At 37.1% G+C, this 21161-nt stretch overlaps 1 protein-coding gene and 1 long non-coding RNA gene across 2 annotated transcripts in view; one reads left to right on the top strand and one right to left on the bottom strand.

Annotated features, from left to right (window-relative positions):
* Positions 1–21161, top strand: part of ZNF385A (zinc finger protein 385A) — a gene marked incomplete in the record, with an annotated part of 148473 nt that overhangs the window by 61676 nt on the left and 65636 nt on the right. Inside the window, 1 exon segment of the mRNA XM_072406335.1 lies at positions 15604–15746. Within this exon segment, the coding sequence (XP_072262436.1) occupies positions 15604–15746 (143 nt within the window).
* The window catches only part of LOC140327133 (uncharacterized), a 19528-nt gene continuing 596 nt past the window's right edge, over positions 2230–21161 (bottom strand). The window contains exons 2-4 of the long non-coding RNA XR_011919990.1: positions 19630–19720; positions 5603–5727; positions 2230–5371 (exon numbers count right to left, since the gene is read on the bottom strand). This is a non-coding gene — a long non-coding RNA (uncharacterized lncRNA). The remainder of the gene's footprint in view (positions 5372–5602; positions 5728–19629; positions 19721–21161) is intronic.

Here is a 21161-nt window from a genome sequence, read left to right as displayed (position 1 = left end):
CCTAAAATGAGGTAAATCTCCTAATTTTTGAATGTGTGATAGAAGTAAGACATGTTGGGACCTTCTCTTTTAACAAAAGGGTTACCACTTGGTTAGCATAGTATGTTCGTGTATGTTTGCATCATGTCACACTGTTTGCAGTTTTCCTAGACAAATAGTTTTTTGAGAATCTGTTACAAAGTTTCTTACTTGGACATCCTGACAGTAACAGGACTCATAGCAACTCCAAGTTGTAATGTTGTGTGAACGTGCCACATGTATTCCTTCGGTTGGGCTTTCTATTAGGTCCACATATAGTTGGAGCACCAGCCAAATAAAGAAGCAGGCTGAGAACACCGCTGCTAATTATGAGGCAATGGCTTACCAATGATGCATTTGGGAATCTATAAGGGTAGGAATCTTCCATCTGGCCTGCAATGTAAAAGGTATTAATTCTATTGACCACCAAATTCTACCATGAATTAGGCATATCATAAATATTTGCAGGGGTTCCCTGAATCTTAATTCAAGGGTGTTCAATGTAAAAAGGTTAAGAAAGGCTCCTGTATAAGAATCCAAGTACTAAAAGTCAAATCTTGCTTTAATTGTGACTCATGTGCCTCCCCTCACTGTGACTCCAATTCAGTGGGTTTCAGCAAAGATAAAGGTAATTCAGAAAGCAGTGGGCCGCAGGAGATGTGGCCAGGTGCTGATTGAATGAACTGCCTTGTAAATCAGCAGTAACAATGCTGATAGACACACCACTGAAATATATGTTCATCCCATAGTTGTGCAAGCAGGCAAAGCATAAATGAGAGCACATAAAGTTGCATTCACTTTCCAGACTTTACTGAAAAGATCAGCCGTTACTTATGGGACTTGGCAAAGAGGAAACTGAAAGAGCACATTAAGAACATCTTTTTTTAGTTAAATGCCATGTTTCTACTTTATGAAAACTGTATACAATTGATCATGTCAGACATACTGAAAAGTGGATTTATGATTTATATACACTTTAGGCTCACGGCACTATGACCTGTCTGAGTATACCAGTCCCCAAATCTTAACCCTAAAGCCGTGAACTCTATACACTTCACTGGTGATAGGAGAGAAGCCTGGAACAAATGTTTGCAGTTTGAAATAGATAAATCTATAATATTCGGTGGTAGCTGTGAAGGTCTAAATGTATATGTGTGTGTGCGTATATATATATATATATATATATATATATAATTTGATCTGTTAGAGCTGCAGATACTTTGTTTTCAGATTGTGCTTTAGAGATCTTTGCAAAGCTATTGGATGGCTCAGAGCTGCAGGTGCAGCAACTGCAAACATACGCAGAAATGTCAGAAATCCTTTGCTAAATGAGAAGCAGCTTGATTTACACTAATTATGCATCTCATTCTGTTGTGAACTTGCTAGATAAATCTACCTCAGGAAAAGGTAACATGACCTTGAATAATTTAGATGAAAATTCAGCTTTGGAGTCTACTGTAAAATTTTACATTATTTGCATTATAAATGCTAGAAAATGATACATTAGAGAAAAAGTCAGAAATAGGCTACAGTAAAAAATGTATTATGCGGATTGGTATGATGCAGTGCCATTTATTCTAAATGGAAACCCAATGTACGTTTCTAGCAGATGTTGGAGTGAACCGCAATGCACAGTAACACAGTAACCATTTGTTGTAGTGCATTGTGCTACAGAAAAGTGCACAAACACTTCTGGAGCTTTAGAATGCCCAATAAATTAACGTATTGTCATAATACAACACATAATAAAGTGCATGGTATCTAAGAAAAAAAAGTAACATTGTTAAAAAATACCTACCTTGAACTCTTGCAGGAATTGAAGTACTCTTTTAGTACTGGGTGCACCCTGTAAAAGTCTTGGCAGGGCCCATGATGTTCTTGAAGCTTACTTGTGCATTTGTGACACAGACTGCCCAATTATATCCACCAAAGAATATGATTTTTCCTAGTATAGGTATTAATAATTCATGGGGAGTTTACTATTCAAGCTCAGTATTACCGTACATGTGTTCACCCTAGGAGGAGTACATGTGGATTATTCCTTAGTGGGAACAAGGCTGTATGAGTCTTATAAGCTACATATGTCCATGAGGATCCAGTGTCATTGTTTGTATCTGTCTGTCATTTGCAACCCCTATTTACTGTACAGTGCTGTGCAATACTTTGGCGCCATATAAATACACTTTAATAATTTAATAATAATAATTGGCAGTCTGTGTTTGTAGTTTAATATGGAGATTCACAACACAAAGCATTCAATTGATTTTGATTAGAGTTTTTAACAATATTAAAAATGGAATTCTTATGTTTATAGAAGACCCTGTTGTTTAGTAATATGAAAGGAGCTTTCCAGGGCAGCAAACACATATGTTATTTGTAGTGACACCTGCCAGTGAAACCTGGTATTGCAGCTCATTCCAAAAACACTTGGTGTGGCAGCACTAAGATCAAGCAGCTTACTGCTAAACCACCATGTCTTGCACAAGTTTGATTGTGTTAGATACTATATGCACCTGTTCCCACAATGATACTATATCCAAAGATTTATCTTTTTCTTTCACCACACCCTTATCTATTATTGCAGCAAGGTTCACACCCAAACTAAATCATGATAAGCTGTGGAAACCTGTAAAGCCATCATGAAGGATGGAAAAAAAATGCTTAATTTTCTTTCAGGGGTCAAAGAGATTTTTAGATCCATGTGGGTCCATTTACAAAGCAATGAATCTGAAATTCACTGAAATCAATTGCTGCAATTCAAACCCATGGATCTGGAAGAAAATTTTATCTATCAGGGTATAATAGGGTTTCAGTGAATGTTGGATTCTCTTCTTTATAAATAGACCCCATAAAGTCTTTTCGCTTTCACATTACTATTTTTTTTGTATTTATATAGCGTTAACATATTACTTAGCACTTTACAAAGTCCATAGTAATGTGTCAATTTTAAGGAGAGTATCAAAAGCTCCATACGATTGCATATGTATGTAGGGAACACCATTAAATGTTTTCAATCCTTCACTGCTACCAAAAAAATGTATCCAGCTTTTATATTTATAAAGTGGGGAATCTGACATTCACTTAAACATTCCCTGTTGTGAATCAATTACTGCCATGGAAACACATAGACCTGGAAGATTCCCACAAAGGAATGTTTGATGTAATGACAGATTCGATATTTTATAAATAGAGCCCTTGAAATGTGTACATTTGATAATATTCCTAATGTGTGATACTTCCCCCACCTCTTAGATTGTAAGCTCTTCGGGGCAGGGTCCTCTCCTCCTCCTGTGTCACTGTCTGTATCTGTCTGTCATTTGCAACCCCTATTTATTGTACAGTGCTGTGTAATATGTTGGCGCTATAGAGAGTATAGATGAATAGTAGATGAATGATATACATTTAGAAAATCTTAATACGTTGACACAATAATTTTTGCTGTTATTTTTAATGGAGCCTAATATTTTTTCTATTTATTACTCCAGCAATTACATTGGAAAAGAAACATATTTGTGGTGATAGGCCATATAAAATTGATTGATAGATTTTGTCTAGGGATGATTCAAATGTATCGGACAACAAAGTAGAGCCATGCCCAAGTACTGCAGAGGAATTAGAAATCTCTAGGGACAGGATTCAAAGCTGTTATTAATATGTGATAGCAAAATACCATTTGTCAGATTTTGTTATGTTTAGCTGGGTGACAAATGTCCAGCCCTTAATTAGTTTTGGGTTACATCATATGACAAAGCTGTAATTGCTAAAAGCAAGCTTATCTAAAGTGCGTCCAGAAACCACTGGTTTTAAAAATTAAAGTACTAATTCACAAGGACGATACCCTCACCCCCAGCAACACGGGGAAAATATAATAATAAATAGTAGACATTATGACAGCCAAGTACAAATCTACCATCCCTGGTGTTTGCTGAATTGCTAATGGATCTTGCAGCTCCAGAGTCTTGACGTGGATTCCAACAAGGGACACTATTCGCAGTGAGAATGCATATATTCCCTTTGTTTTTGTGGTTGGCATTACACAACACAACACTTGTACTAGGAGAACAGGTGCCTGGCCATGCCAACCCCAGAGCATGCATGTATAGAATTGTATGATTATAATATCAGGGTTTGTACCCTGCTGCAAGGTAGATGATACATAGAAAGGAATGGTGTGAAAAAAATGTAAATTTTGCTTAAAAGTTCATTAGGTATTTATGAGATTTAAGGTATATCCTAATAATGTTTGCTGCCTTCTTCATTACATTTTTATGTCTTTTCTAACAACATTGCACCTGATTTGGTGATATACCATAGTCACGATTCTGATTCACAACAAACCTTCTGTTAAGGGAAACAAAAAAATGTACTCAGAAAAAAAGGTCAGAAAATGTATGCACATTGGCAGTATGCTATAACTGAAAAAGGAATATCTGAAAGTGTTGGAAAGGTAGAGGGACAGAACCTAGCCCCGCTTTCTTTTTTTAAACGTGCTTGGTTTAGTATTCTATCATAATAAAGTAGAGCTTTGAACTCCCATTAAAAAATAATGCTGTGGCAGCTAATTATAAGTGTATGAACACTAATGGTTTTTTTTCTTAGTACTTTAATTTCCACGAATACCTATTGATGCTGGCGGAGAAGTCTTTGTGATGGGGTGGCGACAATGCTGCACTGCTCCTGAATTTAGACCAGAGTAGCCAATCTAATGTAGGCTGTGCTTCCTTGCTCTATAGAGCGCACAGCTATCAGCTTTGTCATTGCTGGATCATAAGCCTGAAGTTTCTCATTAAGTGCCTGGCCACAACTTGTCCTGCCCACTGCTTTAGCAAAAGTAAATGTATTTTTACTTTGAGGTCTGTGCATGGCATAGTAACTGTTTTTTTTGGAATGCCAAACAAGTGCCTTTAGTTGTTTAGGTAAAACATACAACCAATTCCCACTTTTAAAGCCCATGCATAACAAGTTAGCTGCTCACTTTAGTTTTTCTAGGATAGGTGACAACCTTGCTCTTAGGACATTGTCTCACAAGATCCTTTCCTGCCACTGACTCAAACCAGAACTTAAAAAAATATTAATTTACCTACACACCCAGTGAATCCTGTACTGCCTTGAATTCAGTCATCTTTCCGGGGCTTTCTAATGTGTCCCACACTGCCAGGGTTCATGATGACGACCTCACACTGTGTATGCTCGGGATTGGGTGATGTGCCTTCCACCAAATGTAAATAAATGGCTGCAGATCTCTTTCTACACATGCATGGGATCATGCGTTTCACTTGAGGACGACCCCTGAAGACATATAGTCCATGAGGTTGCAGGGGTTTCTCTTCAGTCTTTAGGTAGGGCCAGGAAGCTTAAAATAGTACAAAAAAGTAATTAGATCAAAATGTAAAATGAAAAGCGAAGCATTGTTAACATGTTGATAATAGGTCCGCTTTGTTACAGAAGAGTGGCTCAGCATGTGTAGCTGGGGAGAATGATTTCCACTGACATTCACATTGGGAAAGAACACAGATTATCAGCTCCATGTACAAATTTTACAAGGTGATTCTCATCTAATAAAAAAAAAATAATTTTGTTTTACCTTTGAGATGTTTGCCACTAAGGATGCTTGAAATTGTTGGCTTTGCGTTAATGCTCAGCTTCCCCGATATAATTACAAGGATCTTATGAAAGCCAAGGCATGCCATCACTGGCCACACATAGCTCCTGCCAAACAGGAAAGAAACATTTAATGCAACTCACAGAGAAAGTTTATGGCAGTTTACCATTTTTTTCCAGCCCTCAGGGGTCTCTGCAGGACAGGATCTACTTAAAATGCTGCATCAGCAAAGGTGGGCTAGTCAGCAGCTTAATTGTTTGGAGGAACCAACAAGAAAGAAAGGATTGCTTTCCCAGTGGAGTCCTCCAAATTTAGGTCACACTAAGTGTATTCAGTACAGTAACATTTGCTCACATTACATAGAAAAGGATTTCAAAATCTTTGCTACTCTAGTACGTCTAGTATGTTTTTAACTCAAGAAAAAGCATAGGAAATTCACCAATGTGTTAAATGGATTGGATGGATTTTAGGAATTTATACCTATACAAGTATAAGATCAGCCTAATGAATGAAAAATATTTATTTTAAAAAAGATGTCATACTATTTATATTATTTTTTTTCATTATATATAAGCCACCCTTTTATATAATGTTAAAAATGTCACGATAGGTCCACTTTAAGTAGCTAGGCACGGTCATTTTTCAACTAATCTGCACTGCCTCTAGTGGTTAAATAATAACTATAATTGTAAAAAATGGAAAATAGGGAAAAGCAAACAAAAATGAAAGCTGCCCCATAACTTTATTAATAACTACATACTTTTACATGGAAGACACTCAGTATTTTATCCTTTAAAAAAATGTTTGTTACACACATTATCAATCAGAGAAGCTTCTTTTTAGGTAAGGCCCATATCAGATTAAGCTGATATCCAATGTTCATGTAATAGAAAGCCTCGCTGGAGGTGCAGGTTACTGGATGAGCTTCTCATTATTTTGCTGACTTTGCCAGTCATGATGATGATTGTAGCATTCAGGCAGTGCTGGGCTTTTTTATTTATTTATTTTATTTTTTTACAGAATGCTTATATTCATTCATTTTACATTATTTAGAAGAACATACATGCAAAAATGGTTTAAATGAATTTGACCAAAAATGGTAAGCTTTTATTTACAAAGCAGGGTACTCACTTTGTACAAAAAGATCTGCAAAAATCACAGCATACAGCTCATTTGAGGGCAGCAAAGTGGCTTAGAGGTTAGCACTCTGGCCTTTGTAACGCTAGGTCCCAGGTTCAAATCTCAGCCAGGTTCTCCCTGTGTTTATGTGGGTTTCCTATGGGTACTCTGGTTTCCTCTCACGTTCCAAAAAACATGCAGGTTAATTGACCTTAGACTGTGCTAGATATTAACATTCATAAAGACATTAACATAAAATTATAGTAGGGACATTAGATTGTGAGCCCCTTTGAGGGACAGCTAGTGACATGACCATGGACTTTGTACAGCGCTGCATATTATGATGGTGCTATATAAATACTGTGTAATAGTAATATTAATAAAGACATTAACATATGACTATGGTAGGGACATTAGATTGTGAGCCCCTCTGAGGCACAGCTAGTGACATGACCAATGGACTTTGAAAGATGCTGTGTAATATGTCGGCACTGTATAATAATAATTCACTTTATTAAAAATATATCAATTGCCCTCCCTTTGCTCCCCCTTTTTTCCTATACCATACTAGGAGACAACATGGCTTATTGAGAGCAACCCATACATTGCATTTTATGGAATTATATTTTTCCTAGTTCATAACATTTTTGCTACAATATGATGAGAAGGTAACTTTGTCGGCCCATTATGAAGGTAATAAACCTGTGAATAAAGAGAGCCCACAAACTCAAGAAATATTGACTGTTTTATACTAACCAAATGGTTCTATATTCACAACTGGCCCATCTGACTGGTATGTAACCAGTGTTTGCTCACGGCCAATATCTTCTAAGCCCCTAGCCCCCCATGTCTCCTCTGCTCTCTGGTGTTACACGACTACATGCTTCAGAGGGACCAAGAGAATAGAGGACTGGTGCCAGAATTTATATAGTAACATGGCACTGTTTGGAGCTGTGATGCACTTTTATATTGAATTTATAGGCAGCAATAATTCTTGTGACCCAAATGCGTTTCACAAGCAGCAACACCTCAAAAAAATCCTAACAATACATGACCTAAATCTGTACAAACTCCTAAGATCCAATTTTATTATCTTCCACACATACAGTGACACATATATAAAGAGATATTGTCAGTGATTAAATCAGCAGAAAATAGAAGAAAACATTTTCTTTACATTGAAGTGGCACTCTGATTGAAATAGTGTAGACAGAGATGGCCAATCATATCTGGCCGCTTCACTGCAACATGACAAAGTGACTGAGCGAAGAAGAATGGTCCGCTGAGTCTGTCCACTTTACTAATGGTGTCAGACTTACAGATTATTGCAGTGACAGCTTGTAAGTGTTGCAGGTTTAAAATAAACTCCACATGGAGATTATATATTTGGTTTTATAAAATGAAGGTGTAACAGTTTTAACCTTTGAAAACTTATGGATATATACTGGGTAGTATCAATGAGAATAATAAAAATACAGATAAAGGGTCCTTCTGAATAATAATAAATATACTCTAAAGTTGTCTTTTATAATAGGGATAAGGACTTTGCTGACTTGATTTTGTAGGTGCATGCCCTGGGCTGTTTCCTTTACCACTGGTGCAGTTAATATGTCCCTAAACCTTAACAAGCATAATATTACTAGGTGTCCTAATGTGCTTGTCCCAGGTTAATGTCTCCTCAATCAATGAAGAAGAAAGATGACTGATAATCTGGACTTTGACAAATTTAAGTCCACAGTCTTTTTTCTATTCTGCCAAGATTCCTTAGGTGCCCATATGTTGCCCAAAATAAGGGAACTGTGAACCTTTTTATATCTATTAACTATTGTGTATTCAGACTTGAACCATGAAAAGCCAAATATCAACCAGTTGGAAAGGAGGAGGTATTCTCCCTCTTTAGTGCTAGTATGCACTTTTTATATTACAGATACTGCACAATATATAAAATGTGCTTGGATGATGGGCAATGGCTCAGTTGGAGACATTCCCCTCACTTCCTTCGATGGCAACAAGGTTTTACTGGAAAATAAGGCTTGCAAATCTGCAAAGGGGGCCACAGAGTTTCCAAAGGAAGGGCAGAGGTGTCTTTGATAAGTGGGCTGTGATGGACATTGTGGCTTCACCTTCCATTACAATATGGTGACTCCCAATGGGGGAATTGGAATAAAGCTATACATGCACGTTAGATAATTGTTGACCAGAATAAATGATTATGATTGTCTCTGGTGTAAATGCAGCATGTGTAGAGTGGTTCCCTGATGTTGTTCAGCAATCTACTGTGGCGGATCACTCAATAACCAACTGGGGAAAAGTGCTGTCATTTCTCTTGGAGGAAAATGCAGCGGGGTGCCTACAGCTCGTCTTTCTCCCTCCACTGAACTAAAATGTGCCATGTGCACAGTTTTTTTTTGCTCTGGTGTTGCTAGAAATGATCATCAAAGATTATTTTCAGCAACATAAATTTGAAGTATGTATGTAGCTTTGTCCATAGGGACAGACCTGACAGAGTTTTTGTTCAGGTATTATGCAGCAGCTAATTGTTTATCAACGCACTATGTTCTCTTTGCATGCACTGGGATAGGAAGGGGTTACTTTAGTCATTGTTAGAACTTTAAACACAGGATTGAGCGTATAAAAGATTTTTTTTAAACATAGTAAAGTGGGTCATGACAAAAAGCATCATTTTCTGATGATTGTATTTGGAAACAATGAGATGTACAATAAAAAGGAAGCTGCTGCTAATTACACAAGACAAACACTCAATTCACCCTAAAGAAGGCAGTCAGATGTTGACTGTAAGGCTGAACAGATGTAGCTGAACCACTGAGATATCAAACATCATAGCAAGGATGTCTGAAAAGCTTTTTACACTTTCTGGTATGTTAAGAATTTACCTTGAGCATTTTACATAGGAAAACACTGCAGTGTCATCTTCTTGTATACTTTATATTGGGAGATCATTCAATTAATGTGCAGTAGTAATAGTGAGGACTGTAAGTAGGAGTGCCTGTAAACCAATGAGGGTCGTGTACCTGTTGACTGTTATAACATGCATAATGCTTTCAGTAATTGGGATCTGAGGGGTGCACAGAGAGGACCCATGGAGCTGGCCCATGGAGATGTGATATAGGAAGCTGCATATTCTTAAAGGTGCCATCCTCTGACTTTATAGATAGTGATTGTAAATCACAAGAGAACTGAACAGAGCTGCAAATATCTGGAAGTAATCAAAAAAAGTTGAAATATATATAATTTATAGATACAGTAGATAAATATATTGCTGTATGTATTTCATGGAGTTATGATTGACAATTTGGGGTCTGGTGTAGCGTAAACAAATAAACATATGTTTGATCCATATTAGACTGTACAAGTGTCAGCTGACAGGTAATTGGGATTTAGGATTTATTTCCTTAGCAGACTTATCATATACCAGCCCCACATTGACTACAATATGTTGTGACTAGCAAGCAGCCATTACTATCTAGTACAGCTGTGGCCAATTGTGTATTGTAGTGTGTCATATAATTTATACCAGCTAAATAAAACCTGGTTTCCTCATGTTTGATTCCAGCAACTTAAAGACATTAAGAAAAAACTGCAAACAAAGTATGTTAACGCTTGGGAGCTGGATTTTTAATTGCGAGGTGTTCTGCTCAAACAAGCAGCTCATTTAACAGATGTTGAAATGCGCAATATATTAAATTTGTGTACAGCTCTCTGGTGCTCTCTGGTGTACAACACAAAGTCATTCCAATTATAATAAAGAAAAGAGTTATTATTAATATTATTATTACTACTTCAAATTTTATTGTCTACTTTTATTAAAGGGTAATACACACAAAGCACACACCTGAATAATGCATGGATTGAAAAAGCCTCTTGTAAATATTTTGTAAGTAACAATATATAGAAGCCATAGGATAGATATTCAACGTTGCAATGGGAAAGAATGGCCAGGAATTGTCAAATCATTACTAATCAATGTAAATGGTGGCTGGCAACGAGACTACAATAATTCAATATTATATTCATATCATATCATAATTTAGAGTTTTAGCTTCAATATTAGATTGGTTTTTATTACTGGTATTGAAGAGATTTACTCCCTCTATCTATACTTGTGAAATCGCTACTGGGACTGAAAGTTTGTAAGAACAGAAATAGAGGGGAAACCGGGACACGTTTAGATGACTACTACTTAAGAGGGTATTTCTCTCTTTCTAATCGGACACAAATGTTAAAAAAAATGACTGAGGTTCTATTTAAAATGAAAAAAAAAAACAGTTCTGGCTTCAGATATCTTTGCAGCTCAACTCCATGGTAAACAAATATTGTCTAATTAATTGACATTTGTGTCAAGGGAATCTCTGTGTTATGTGTATGTCTTCCAAATGTGTGCAGTAATGTAGCCTGCACTTCTGTCGCAATAGTGGAGTTTCTTGTTATACAGACCGGTCTCTTTTGTGCTCCTTTCTTACACAGGATGACTGGTCTTGGTGCCGCCCCCTCAACTCTGCTCTCTGTGCAGACTAAAGGCAGCATAGGAAACATGCCTCCCCCCCCCCAACACACACACATTTACAATGTAATATTTGGGTTTTCAAAGGCCTTTGGTGCACAGTGCACTTAGGTCTATTAAGAAATATATATATATATATATATATATATACAGGGTGAACCATTTATTTTTTCTTTTCAGATAGTTCAGAACCCATAATGGCAAATATTTAAATACTGATGCAAGAAAATGGGTGTTAAAAGAGTACTTTTGGTTCACCCTGTGTGTATGTGTGTATATATATATCCAGAGTCAAGCTTCAAGTTTAACTTTAAAATACAACTCAAAATTAACATTACTTGTGCGTGTGTGACTATGACTATCAGGTGAGGAAAAACTTCTGCAATCAGATCACAGACAGAAATACAAAAAAAAACCTGATATAAATTCTAAATTTTCCTCATTCTATCTAGAACTAAAAAATGAAATCAGGCTTTATTTGGTTATATTGAGTGATTAGAATACTGTCTTTGTTTAAAAGGAAATCCTTCTTTTCTTTAAAATAATTCTTTACAAAGAAGACGCCAGTGAAGTCCTTGCAATGGACCGGTGATGGGAGTTATCAGGATAACCATTATTATTGAATATGAAAGTGACTCTGTCTGGAGAGCTGTCTGATCTATAAAGGTTACAACAGGCATCCTGTGCTGTGGTAAATGTTTAAATGGTGACATGTTCACTTTAACTACCTAATATACTTAACTTTTTATTGCTGATTTTGTACGTTTTGTGCTAACCTATAAATAATGTTCTAATCTTTTTTTTTAACATTAATTAACTCATCAAAAGTTAATTAAAATATCATGGGGAAAAGTTAATGATATAATTTCCCGGTTGATTATTTTATTCCCTAAAGGCAAACTTTCTTCTGATTTTTATATGTTACGTACAGCATTTTATTATTAGTATTTTGCTTGATTGACTAATTAATGGATTTATCCAGATTAGGATAGTCAGAGAGGCATGTTCACAGAATTTAAAAAGAGCATTCTTGGAAGATGTCTATTGCTGTGAAATATGGAAAGCGCATCTAAATAGCTACAAGGTAGAATTCAAGAGCATAGCGCCGCATGTACCACTGCTTGAAGGTAAATGGGCCTTTAGCCAGTAAGCAATGGTCCATTCAAGGTGTTTGCTGGTGTCTATGGCTCTGTTGGTAGCTCCCCCCTCATTTCCTTTACTGTGATGAAAGGGTTGATTTACTAAAGTAATACAGACTGTGATATATCCCCTTGCAAGAGTTATTTTATTAAGTTTAGTTAAATGCAATAAAGCTCTGTTGACATCAACCATGCATGGGCAAGAAAAAAAACAATTTTTTTTTTTAGTTTTCCTTCCACCTAATTGGGTATTCTTTACAAAGTGATTTCTCATCACATTCATTTAGCTAAGTGAATTACACCTGCAGAGTACACCATTTACCTTAGGCTACGTACACACGTGCAATATTTATTGTTGAGCAACGTCTGGCCAACGACGCAGATGAACGAGGATTGTCGCTGGAAACGAACAACCGTCCTGGTGAATCAGATTGGGTGATGATTGTTCGCTATCTATTGTGTGTACGGTCGTTCAGTAATTGTGGATATTTCTGCAGTACACTTTCTCCGGTACACATCACTTCCTGCATCATTCAAACGATCATATCTAGTATGTGATTAATATTGGTCGATTGTTTTTGAGCATTTATATTTGAGCGATTGCATCATTACAGCATGTACAGAATGCACTATACAATCGTTCAAAATAGTCGTGAATAGTCGTTGATCGGTCGTTAATCGTTTGTTAATCGTTCGTTTTCCAACGATAATTATTACATGTATGTGCGTAGCCTTTGTGATTGAATAGCCTAAATTCCTTTAGTAAATCAACTAAATAAACCCCAATGCTGCCACGTTTAGTTTGATAGTAACTTCAGAGCAAAGTTTGTCTGCAAGCATGAAAACAGCCTTGTGTTCAGTGACTGGAGTTTAAACTGTATTTCTAACAAAAACATTGGGTGGAGAAGGGATAGAATCCATGCTGGGCGCGTATTAGTATCCACACCCCCAATGGTATTGGCATCCACATCCCTAACTTTTTGTCCTGATGACAACCTTGTCATCCATTTGTGGGAAGAGAACTTTAGAGTGGGGTTATGCTAAATTTAAAGTTAACTGCGTCTCATTTTGCCCTAAGCCCATTCTTGGTCAATGCTCCACTCCATTACCTATTATTAAAGAATTTCAAGCATACTGTACTTGCAGGTACAGTACTTCCAATACAGGTCATGTGATGAGACTGAGCAGTAGGCGCTTTAAAGATCTGCATTTATGTTGGCACATGTTCATAATTGTGCAGTGTCAGGGTACCTGAGCTCGCAGAAAAGAGTTGGATTATGCATTATGTCATTCATTGGGCAGGAACAGAGCTGGAGTATGAAGTGCTGAAGTATGAAAACTTTTTCATACGGAAAGAAATAGGAAGGTATTTTAACAAAAACATTAAGATTATGTAATGTAAAAATGTAGAGTTTCAAGATTTGTAAAATGAAAATTGTACTTAAAAATAGCTGTGTATGGCCCAATCTATAGATAAAACACCTAAAGGTACAACCTCAACAATTGACTTTATAAGTCCCTCCTAGGGAGTAAGGTTACTTTTAGATACAGGTTCTGTGCACTGCATACCTTTTCATTATTTTATATCATAAGGAAGCATTTTCAGCTATACAAAGTTTCTTTACAAAAAATAAAAAGATAATGAAAACCATGTCAAAGCATTTCCTGTTATTTAGCTTTCCGTCTCCAGCAGACTGATGTTGTCGCAGGTTCTGATTCATCTTAATGAGTAGAAGCATTTTCATACATGAAGTGATGTTTTATGCTAGGAAAGCCTCGGTGCGCCTTTGTTGCATATACCCAAAAGACCTATGATGTTTTAAAAGCTGCATGTATAGCTGAGCATCAAAAAACTCTTTTGTAGGCTGTATAAATGGAAACACAATTATCGGATTGTGGTGTGATAACAACCTGTATGTGAATGCTATAGAGGACAGGCCAGCTATATAACAGCCGCATTGATGTCCACTTTGTAATGTGAACTGACCACATAGGGGTTACTAATAAAATGTCAATATTCAATACAGCCTTTCTCTATAAAAAATAAAAAGGGGATCTGACTTTAGAACCCAAGAGAGACTGATGAAATTACCTACCTCAATTGTTCAGTGCAAGGTTGTTTTGGCAAAGGTTATAAAGTATATCTATACCCGTTCAACACATACATGAGATCAGGATACAAAAAACGAACATACCACTAATTTACAATAATCCTGACTACAGAGTTTGGTATTGAAACAGTGAAGATTGTCCATGTGTTTTTAAATTAAGTGGTAGTTCTAGATGTTGATCAGTACAATTGTATTATTTAGTAAAACATATGGTTTCCTTCTCTACTGAATACAATATACACAACCATTGTCTGATAATAAGGTAGCATGTAGCTAACCCTTAATGGAAAAGTTTGCCTAAAATGCTTTAATAGCTTTTTTGATGTTGATGAGTATTTTTTATAAGCTTGTTTTGAGATGTTATTAAAAAAATCCAGACAGTAGCTCTTGAACAAAATAGGAAATGCAGTTGTATGATACAGAAATGGTAACCAACATTAATGTCAATTTGAGAGTGCCTAACAAAACCGGAAAGAACATTGTCTTTGTGTGATTACAATCTAAAGGGGCAGAATAAAAGCATACTTGGTAGAAGACATATACATTATATATTATTATACTTTTATATTTTTTTGCAGCCTCTGCTTTAAAAGGTCTATTTATGGGTATTTTCTATACATACTGCTATCAAACCTAACAGGTATTCATGGACATTATGAATTATAAGTATTCAGAAAATATGCATTGCTGCTTGTCTTGTGCCATCTCTTCACCTAAAAATGGCCTTCACAAGAGTTACCCCGCCTTATTCTGTCATCAGTCTTAGTATGGGCTCCTCCACATGTGTTCTCCTAGGTTTGATGTGCGCTGGAATGTTCATCAAACACAGGTCAGCAAAATCTCATTGGCTTTCACTAAGCTGAATACATTAAAGTTCAGGGATTGCGTCTGACTTACGTTCTGCATGGCCTTGCCATTTTTTGTCTCCAACATTAAATTGATCCTAGCACCCAAAATGATTATTATAGCTCACTTGACCTTAAATGTAGCATGGAGAACCTCTGTCCCGTCTATTGTGGCAATAACATTTAGGATTTTTTCATTTAACATTGTTAATATTTTTATTTAACATTATGTCTATTTTTTTTGCAGGAAGTATTAACAGAGGTGGAAGCTTGCCTGCCCTGCTTCGCCCTCCGCCAGCCATGGTCCAGCGTCATCTAGATATTAAACCTTTTCTATCTTTCCCTATGGAACCACAGCCAGCCCTGGGACTCTTCCCTAGGTTCAGCACGGTAAGAATGACAAAACTTTTCATTTTTCCATGCCTTGGTTTCTAGTGAGATCAGATGTTTTCAATTTTGCAGGTTGTAACAATAGAACCAATTTTATACCCATTTGCAAATTTACAATTTGACCCTTTGACCTGGAATGAGTATGCATAAAAGCATACTTTTTTGATCTGCATACTTTCACCAGGTCAGTATTATAAACTAGTCAACTTTTCAGAGATTGCAAAGCTTACAATAAAACAGTGATAAGATAGAAGATTCGGCCTGCTTTCCCCTACATATTAACTTCTTGAGTTCCAGTTGCTTTTTAAATGGCCTAAGAGGCCTTTCTAATGTAATCTAGCTGTCAGTATGTACTTTTTTGTCTCTTCATGATGGGGCCACACAAGATTAATGGGAGCTGCCATTGTTGATTTGGATTTAAGTGTAGGCTGCAAGACTTTCATCCTGAATTCACTGCCTAATAAAGTCTGACCTGGAGCAAGCATGCAGCCAGAGAAGCCATATAAGTATAAATGTTTTATCTGCATGTTTGCCTAAAGTCTGTCATAGACTGGTTACTGAACACATTGTAAGGATGACAACCCTGCAGTTTACACAATAAAACTAGTTTAGTAATGGTTTCCTAAGGAAACCCAAAATTGACAAATTCTACAAATTCCAATAATAAACAGAATACCTGTTTAATTAGTGGAATGTGCTTGCACATTTGCATTACAGCAATTTCCTCCTGGCTGTATGGATAGGTATATAGATGCAAGTAGGCACAAATAATCAATGGGTATTTGAATTGTAAAGTTTAAGTTCTAGAGGTAATACGTATAGTTTACACTAATCAATTTTATTGCTTTGAGAATTTACCTTGTTCATCTTTGTTTTAGTTGGCAACTGTGTAACAGTATTCATTCATAAGTATCTAAAAATTTAGACTAGACAAGTTTTGATCCAAACCCCTGCTCCATCCATATCAGTTTGTCTATGTATTGTATAGGTAAATCACTATATATATATTAAAAGAGCATTGTGAAATCTCTAGGCCAGTATTTCTCAGAGTTCTGTGGAACCCTAAAGTTCTTCCAGAGGTTGCTAGGGGTTCTTTGACTAATGAGCAATTTGGTTAATTTACCAGATACCAATGGTCTTTACGGCTATCTGTAAGGGTGACATTCTTCTCACTGGCCACCAATGTACGAGGCATTCTTCCCAATGACCACCAAACTAATGTTCCATGCTATGTATATAGTATTGACAGCAGGGGGTCCCCGAACACCTGAAGTTTTTTCAAGGGTTTCAATGTTAAAAAAAATTGGGAAACAGTGCTGTAGGCTATGAAGTCATATGGCTATGGACCTATGGTTAGTTTGGTACCTGTCCCTTAATGTAGCCCAATGTAGGGTAGCCCATGTCCCCCAACTCCATAAAAATTTAAATTTTTCGATAACATGTCATATGCTTCTGCCTATAATACCATTTAATACAGTTCCTCACAATAAGCTGTGCCATGCCAAACTGGTCCTAAGAAATTACAGATGTACCCAGCCTGCTATCAGATCTATTGGTGTATTTGACGTAAGATCTTTTCTTGTATGGCTTACCTTACGCAAACAGGAAAAGAATAAGACTCCTAATAGAACAAGCTATTACCCCAAATAATGAGTACAATAAGTTAGATCAATGGCAGACTAAAGTACCAGCACAGATGAATAAAAAAGGTGTAAGAGTGATCTAAGCAGAACCATAAAGCCGGTACAGTAAGGGCTGTTATTACAGATGACACATTTAGTTAATTAAGACTTTGATTCATTCAGACGCTTCAATTAGGAAAATATCTTAAAAAAACATTTTAAATTGGTAGATAACGTCTTTACACTAATGATGTCAGAGTCTTGCTGTCTGGAATAGTAGAGGAGTTATTTGTGCTGGAGCTGGTAATAGATAAAAAATCATGGGAAACGAATAGTAAAAGTAATGATTTCATCAGGAGGTCAAAATTTCGTTTTTGCCATGAAATCTGGAAGAAAGTAAACTGAAATCTGTTTGTTAGTGGCAGAACCTTTGCTTTATATCTTTACTACTATACCTAATGGAACATGTAGGATTGTAAACTTGGGAATGCTTAGGTAGATATCTGATATATGTATTTGTGACTTTAGATTTACGATTCTTTATTCCACAAGTCCAACAGAACAAATAAAAGGAGGGTCACAAACTGGTCTGACTGAAAAGCACAAAATTGTGACCTTGCACACTGCAGTTCTTTTACAGTTTCTTCTTTTATGTTTTCTATAGAACAGTGTATTCCAGCACATATCCCAGCAACATTATTTAAACATCACAAGGTCTTGCGGATCAGGTAGCAGAGCAGCAGCGTGCTTGTTATTGACATATAAATGCACTACATCCGCCAGAGTTTGCCACACTGCATCTCTTGTAACTTTTACAAGGTTATTGAACAATAAAATTGATCTTGACATCTACAAACTTCATCTCCAGGAATAGGAGGCAATAAATATTCTCTCTTAGTGGACTTTTCACTTGGGACCGGGAGTTGTGGCCTGTGAGCTATTTGTTACAGTCTAATTATACTGCTGCATTTAGCAATGGATTCTGCCTGCTATAGGTCATCCAGTGTCATCTTTAAAAACAGACATATATGCCACAGAGAAATGGCTGGATTTACATTCTGCTCACTGATCCATGAATGCTGTTGTCCTTTTGCTGACATTTAGAGTGAACCGAAACTAAAATGTTAACTTAAACTTATGTTAACTACAGACATGTAAAGGTTTAGAAATAAGAAGTAATTTTATCTGATATGCTTGCCTATCCTGGGAGAATTGATGATCAGAAGAATAAGTGGTCAGATGATCCCCAGGATCCTAGCAGAGATCATGTGATCAGAAGCCTAAGTGGTCAGATGATCCCTCAGGACCCTAGCAGAGATCATGTGATCAGAAGAATAAGTGGTCAGATGATCCCTCAGGATCCTAGCAGAGATCATGTGATCAGAAGAATAGGTGGTCAGATGATCCCTCCGGATCCTAGCAGAGATCTTGTGATCAGAAGAATAAGTGGTCAGATGATCCCTACAGATCCTAACAGAAATCATGTGATCAGAAGCCTAAGTGGTAAAACGATCCCTCATGATCATGATCCCTACAGATCCTAACAGAAATCATGTGATCAGAAGCCTAAGTGGTAAAACGATCCCTCATGATCCTAGCAGAGATCATGTGATCAGAAGCCAAAGTGATCGATGATCCCCCCTGATCCCAGCAGAGATAATCTGAACAAAGCCTAACCTGCACTAAATTATGTTATCTGAAGATAATACATTTTTCCATTACCCCCACAAGGCTATATTCTGCATATTAGGCATGAATAATTTGAGCCAACCCCAACATGCAGATTTATTCCATGTTTTGGAAGAGATTGCAATTGTATTACATATGAAAATTTGATGCATTGTATTTCAGATAAAACTCTGATCTATTAGTAATGACCCATTTTATGCCTTGTTAGAGACATGACTTGTATTGCAAAAAAAAGGTATATTAATGATCAAGTAAACCAAATATGCAATAATCATTACTCCTACATGCATACAAAGCTAACAGACATAGCACATTTTATAATCAGTGTGGATGTATAAAGTAGCAGAGGCTGGAGCCTTTCTTACTTACCCCTTCCAAACCATTGTCAGGTATGTGATGTGTGTGAGCAGCAACAAGGAGTTGATTCCTACAGGCACTTGCAGTTAAAGTGTAAATGATAATTGCTTGCCATTATATGGGCAATGAAAATGTTTAAGAATGCCAATATGAACTCATTTGATAATAATACTTTCCTGTTTGGTTCCCTGGTTTTCGTGGTGTGCGGTTCTTACTTTGTGCCTGCAGGTGGCGCTGTTGCAGTGGCTCACCATGGGAAGTGGCAGCTCTGAATGACTGGAAACTGTTTTGCTCCAATATTGGATCCTATAAATGTACAGCAGAAATGATGAAACCAGCAGCTGTGACACTGAACCCCTACAGACATATATCACAACAACATTATATATAGATCCTTCATTCCTGATGTGTTTTATAGGATATATATTACAAAAATGAATAATTTACAGGTTGGATGTCTGATTTACAGCAAAAGAACATTTTTTTTAAATAGTTCAATAATAATCATTTTTATAGAGGTGTACACATCCACCCAAAAAGATGGGCAAGTGAGTAGAGAAGAGGGTCAGAAGTACCTGGTGGTCAAATAGTAAATGACTCCATTCCAGGTTTGCTGGATCACCCAGCTTCACTGATGAAAGTGTAGTTTAGCCCATTATCTGTATCTGTCTGTCATTTGCAAACCCTTATTTAATGTACAGCGCTGTGTAATATGTTGGCACTATATAAATCCTGTTTAATAATAATTCAAAGCAAGAAAACAAATGCTGTTTATTGAACTTTTGATATTTTTAGCATGCCATTTGAAGGCGTCACATTTCCCATCACATACCATATACAGCTGTAAATTGTCATTTTTGAGTTGTATTTTGTAATTGTCCAGACATGGTGTGACCTTTTATTACAGCAAACACATGTCTGATGATAATCCACCATAGTCTGACTCCAGCTTTTAGAGTGTAAGAATGATGAGGATATGGGGTGATGGGGCACACAGCCAAAGCAAAGTAATACCAAATCCATGTTCTGATTATTCAGTGAATGTCAGGATGAAAAAGGAAAAAGTTTCTTCTGCATGCCTGAGTGCACACATAGAGCACAGCCTGGCTCCAAGCCACGCCTCCCTAAGCAAAGCGTGCTGTGATTGGCTGAGCATCTGACATGTCCCGCCCCGGGCTCTGTGTAACCCTATCCGCTCCGGTCACCTGCTCTGCACCTTCTGCTGGCAGAGTATCATGCTCGGGTTCCCGGGGACTGCCATGGCAGGACGATCCATTAGGAAGCCATAGGACACCTAGGTGCTATATGTGAGTCATTGTATTCCTGGTCAGTGTGCTGCTGGGTGTCTGCAGCCAGGGGTGGTCAGGGTGACATTGCCAGGAATGCTGAATGATCTGGGGATGAGAGGCATGGAGGAGGTGGGTAGTGACTGGCAGCAAGGGGTGCATGATGTGTGAGCTCCATGTATGTTGTCTGCACGTGGGATCATTGCCTGCTAATACTTACATGTCATTGTTATAGGATTGTATGGGCTAGCAATTGTCTATAGTAGTGTAAAGATTGCAAAGTATCATATATATATCATAGTATAGTCATGCACAATGGGGGTGAAGGTGTTAATGAGGTTGCAGAGTGCAGAGCTCCCTGGCAGTGAAGGGGTGGGGGATGCTCTGATCATCATCATCCTCATCCTCCTCACCATCATCCTCATCCTCCTCACTATCATCCCCATCCTCCTCACTATCAT

This window comes from Pyxicephalus adspersus, chromosome 1 (assembly GCF_032062135.1).
Source record: "Pyxicephalus adspersus chromosome 1, UCB_Pads_2.0, whole genome shotgun sequence".
Classification (NCBI taxonomy): Eukaryota; Metazoa; Chordata; class Amphibia; order Anura; family Pyxicephalidae; genus Pyxicephalus; species Pyxicephalus adspersus.
The sequence above is the reverse complement of the archived record's forward strand: the minus strand, read 5'-3'. Positions and strand labels throughout refer to the sequence as shown.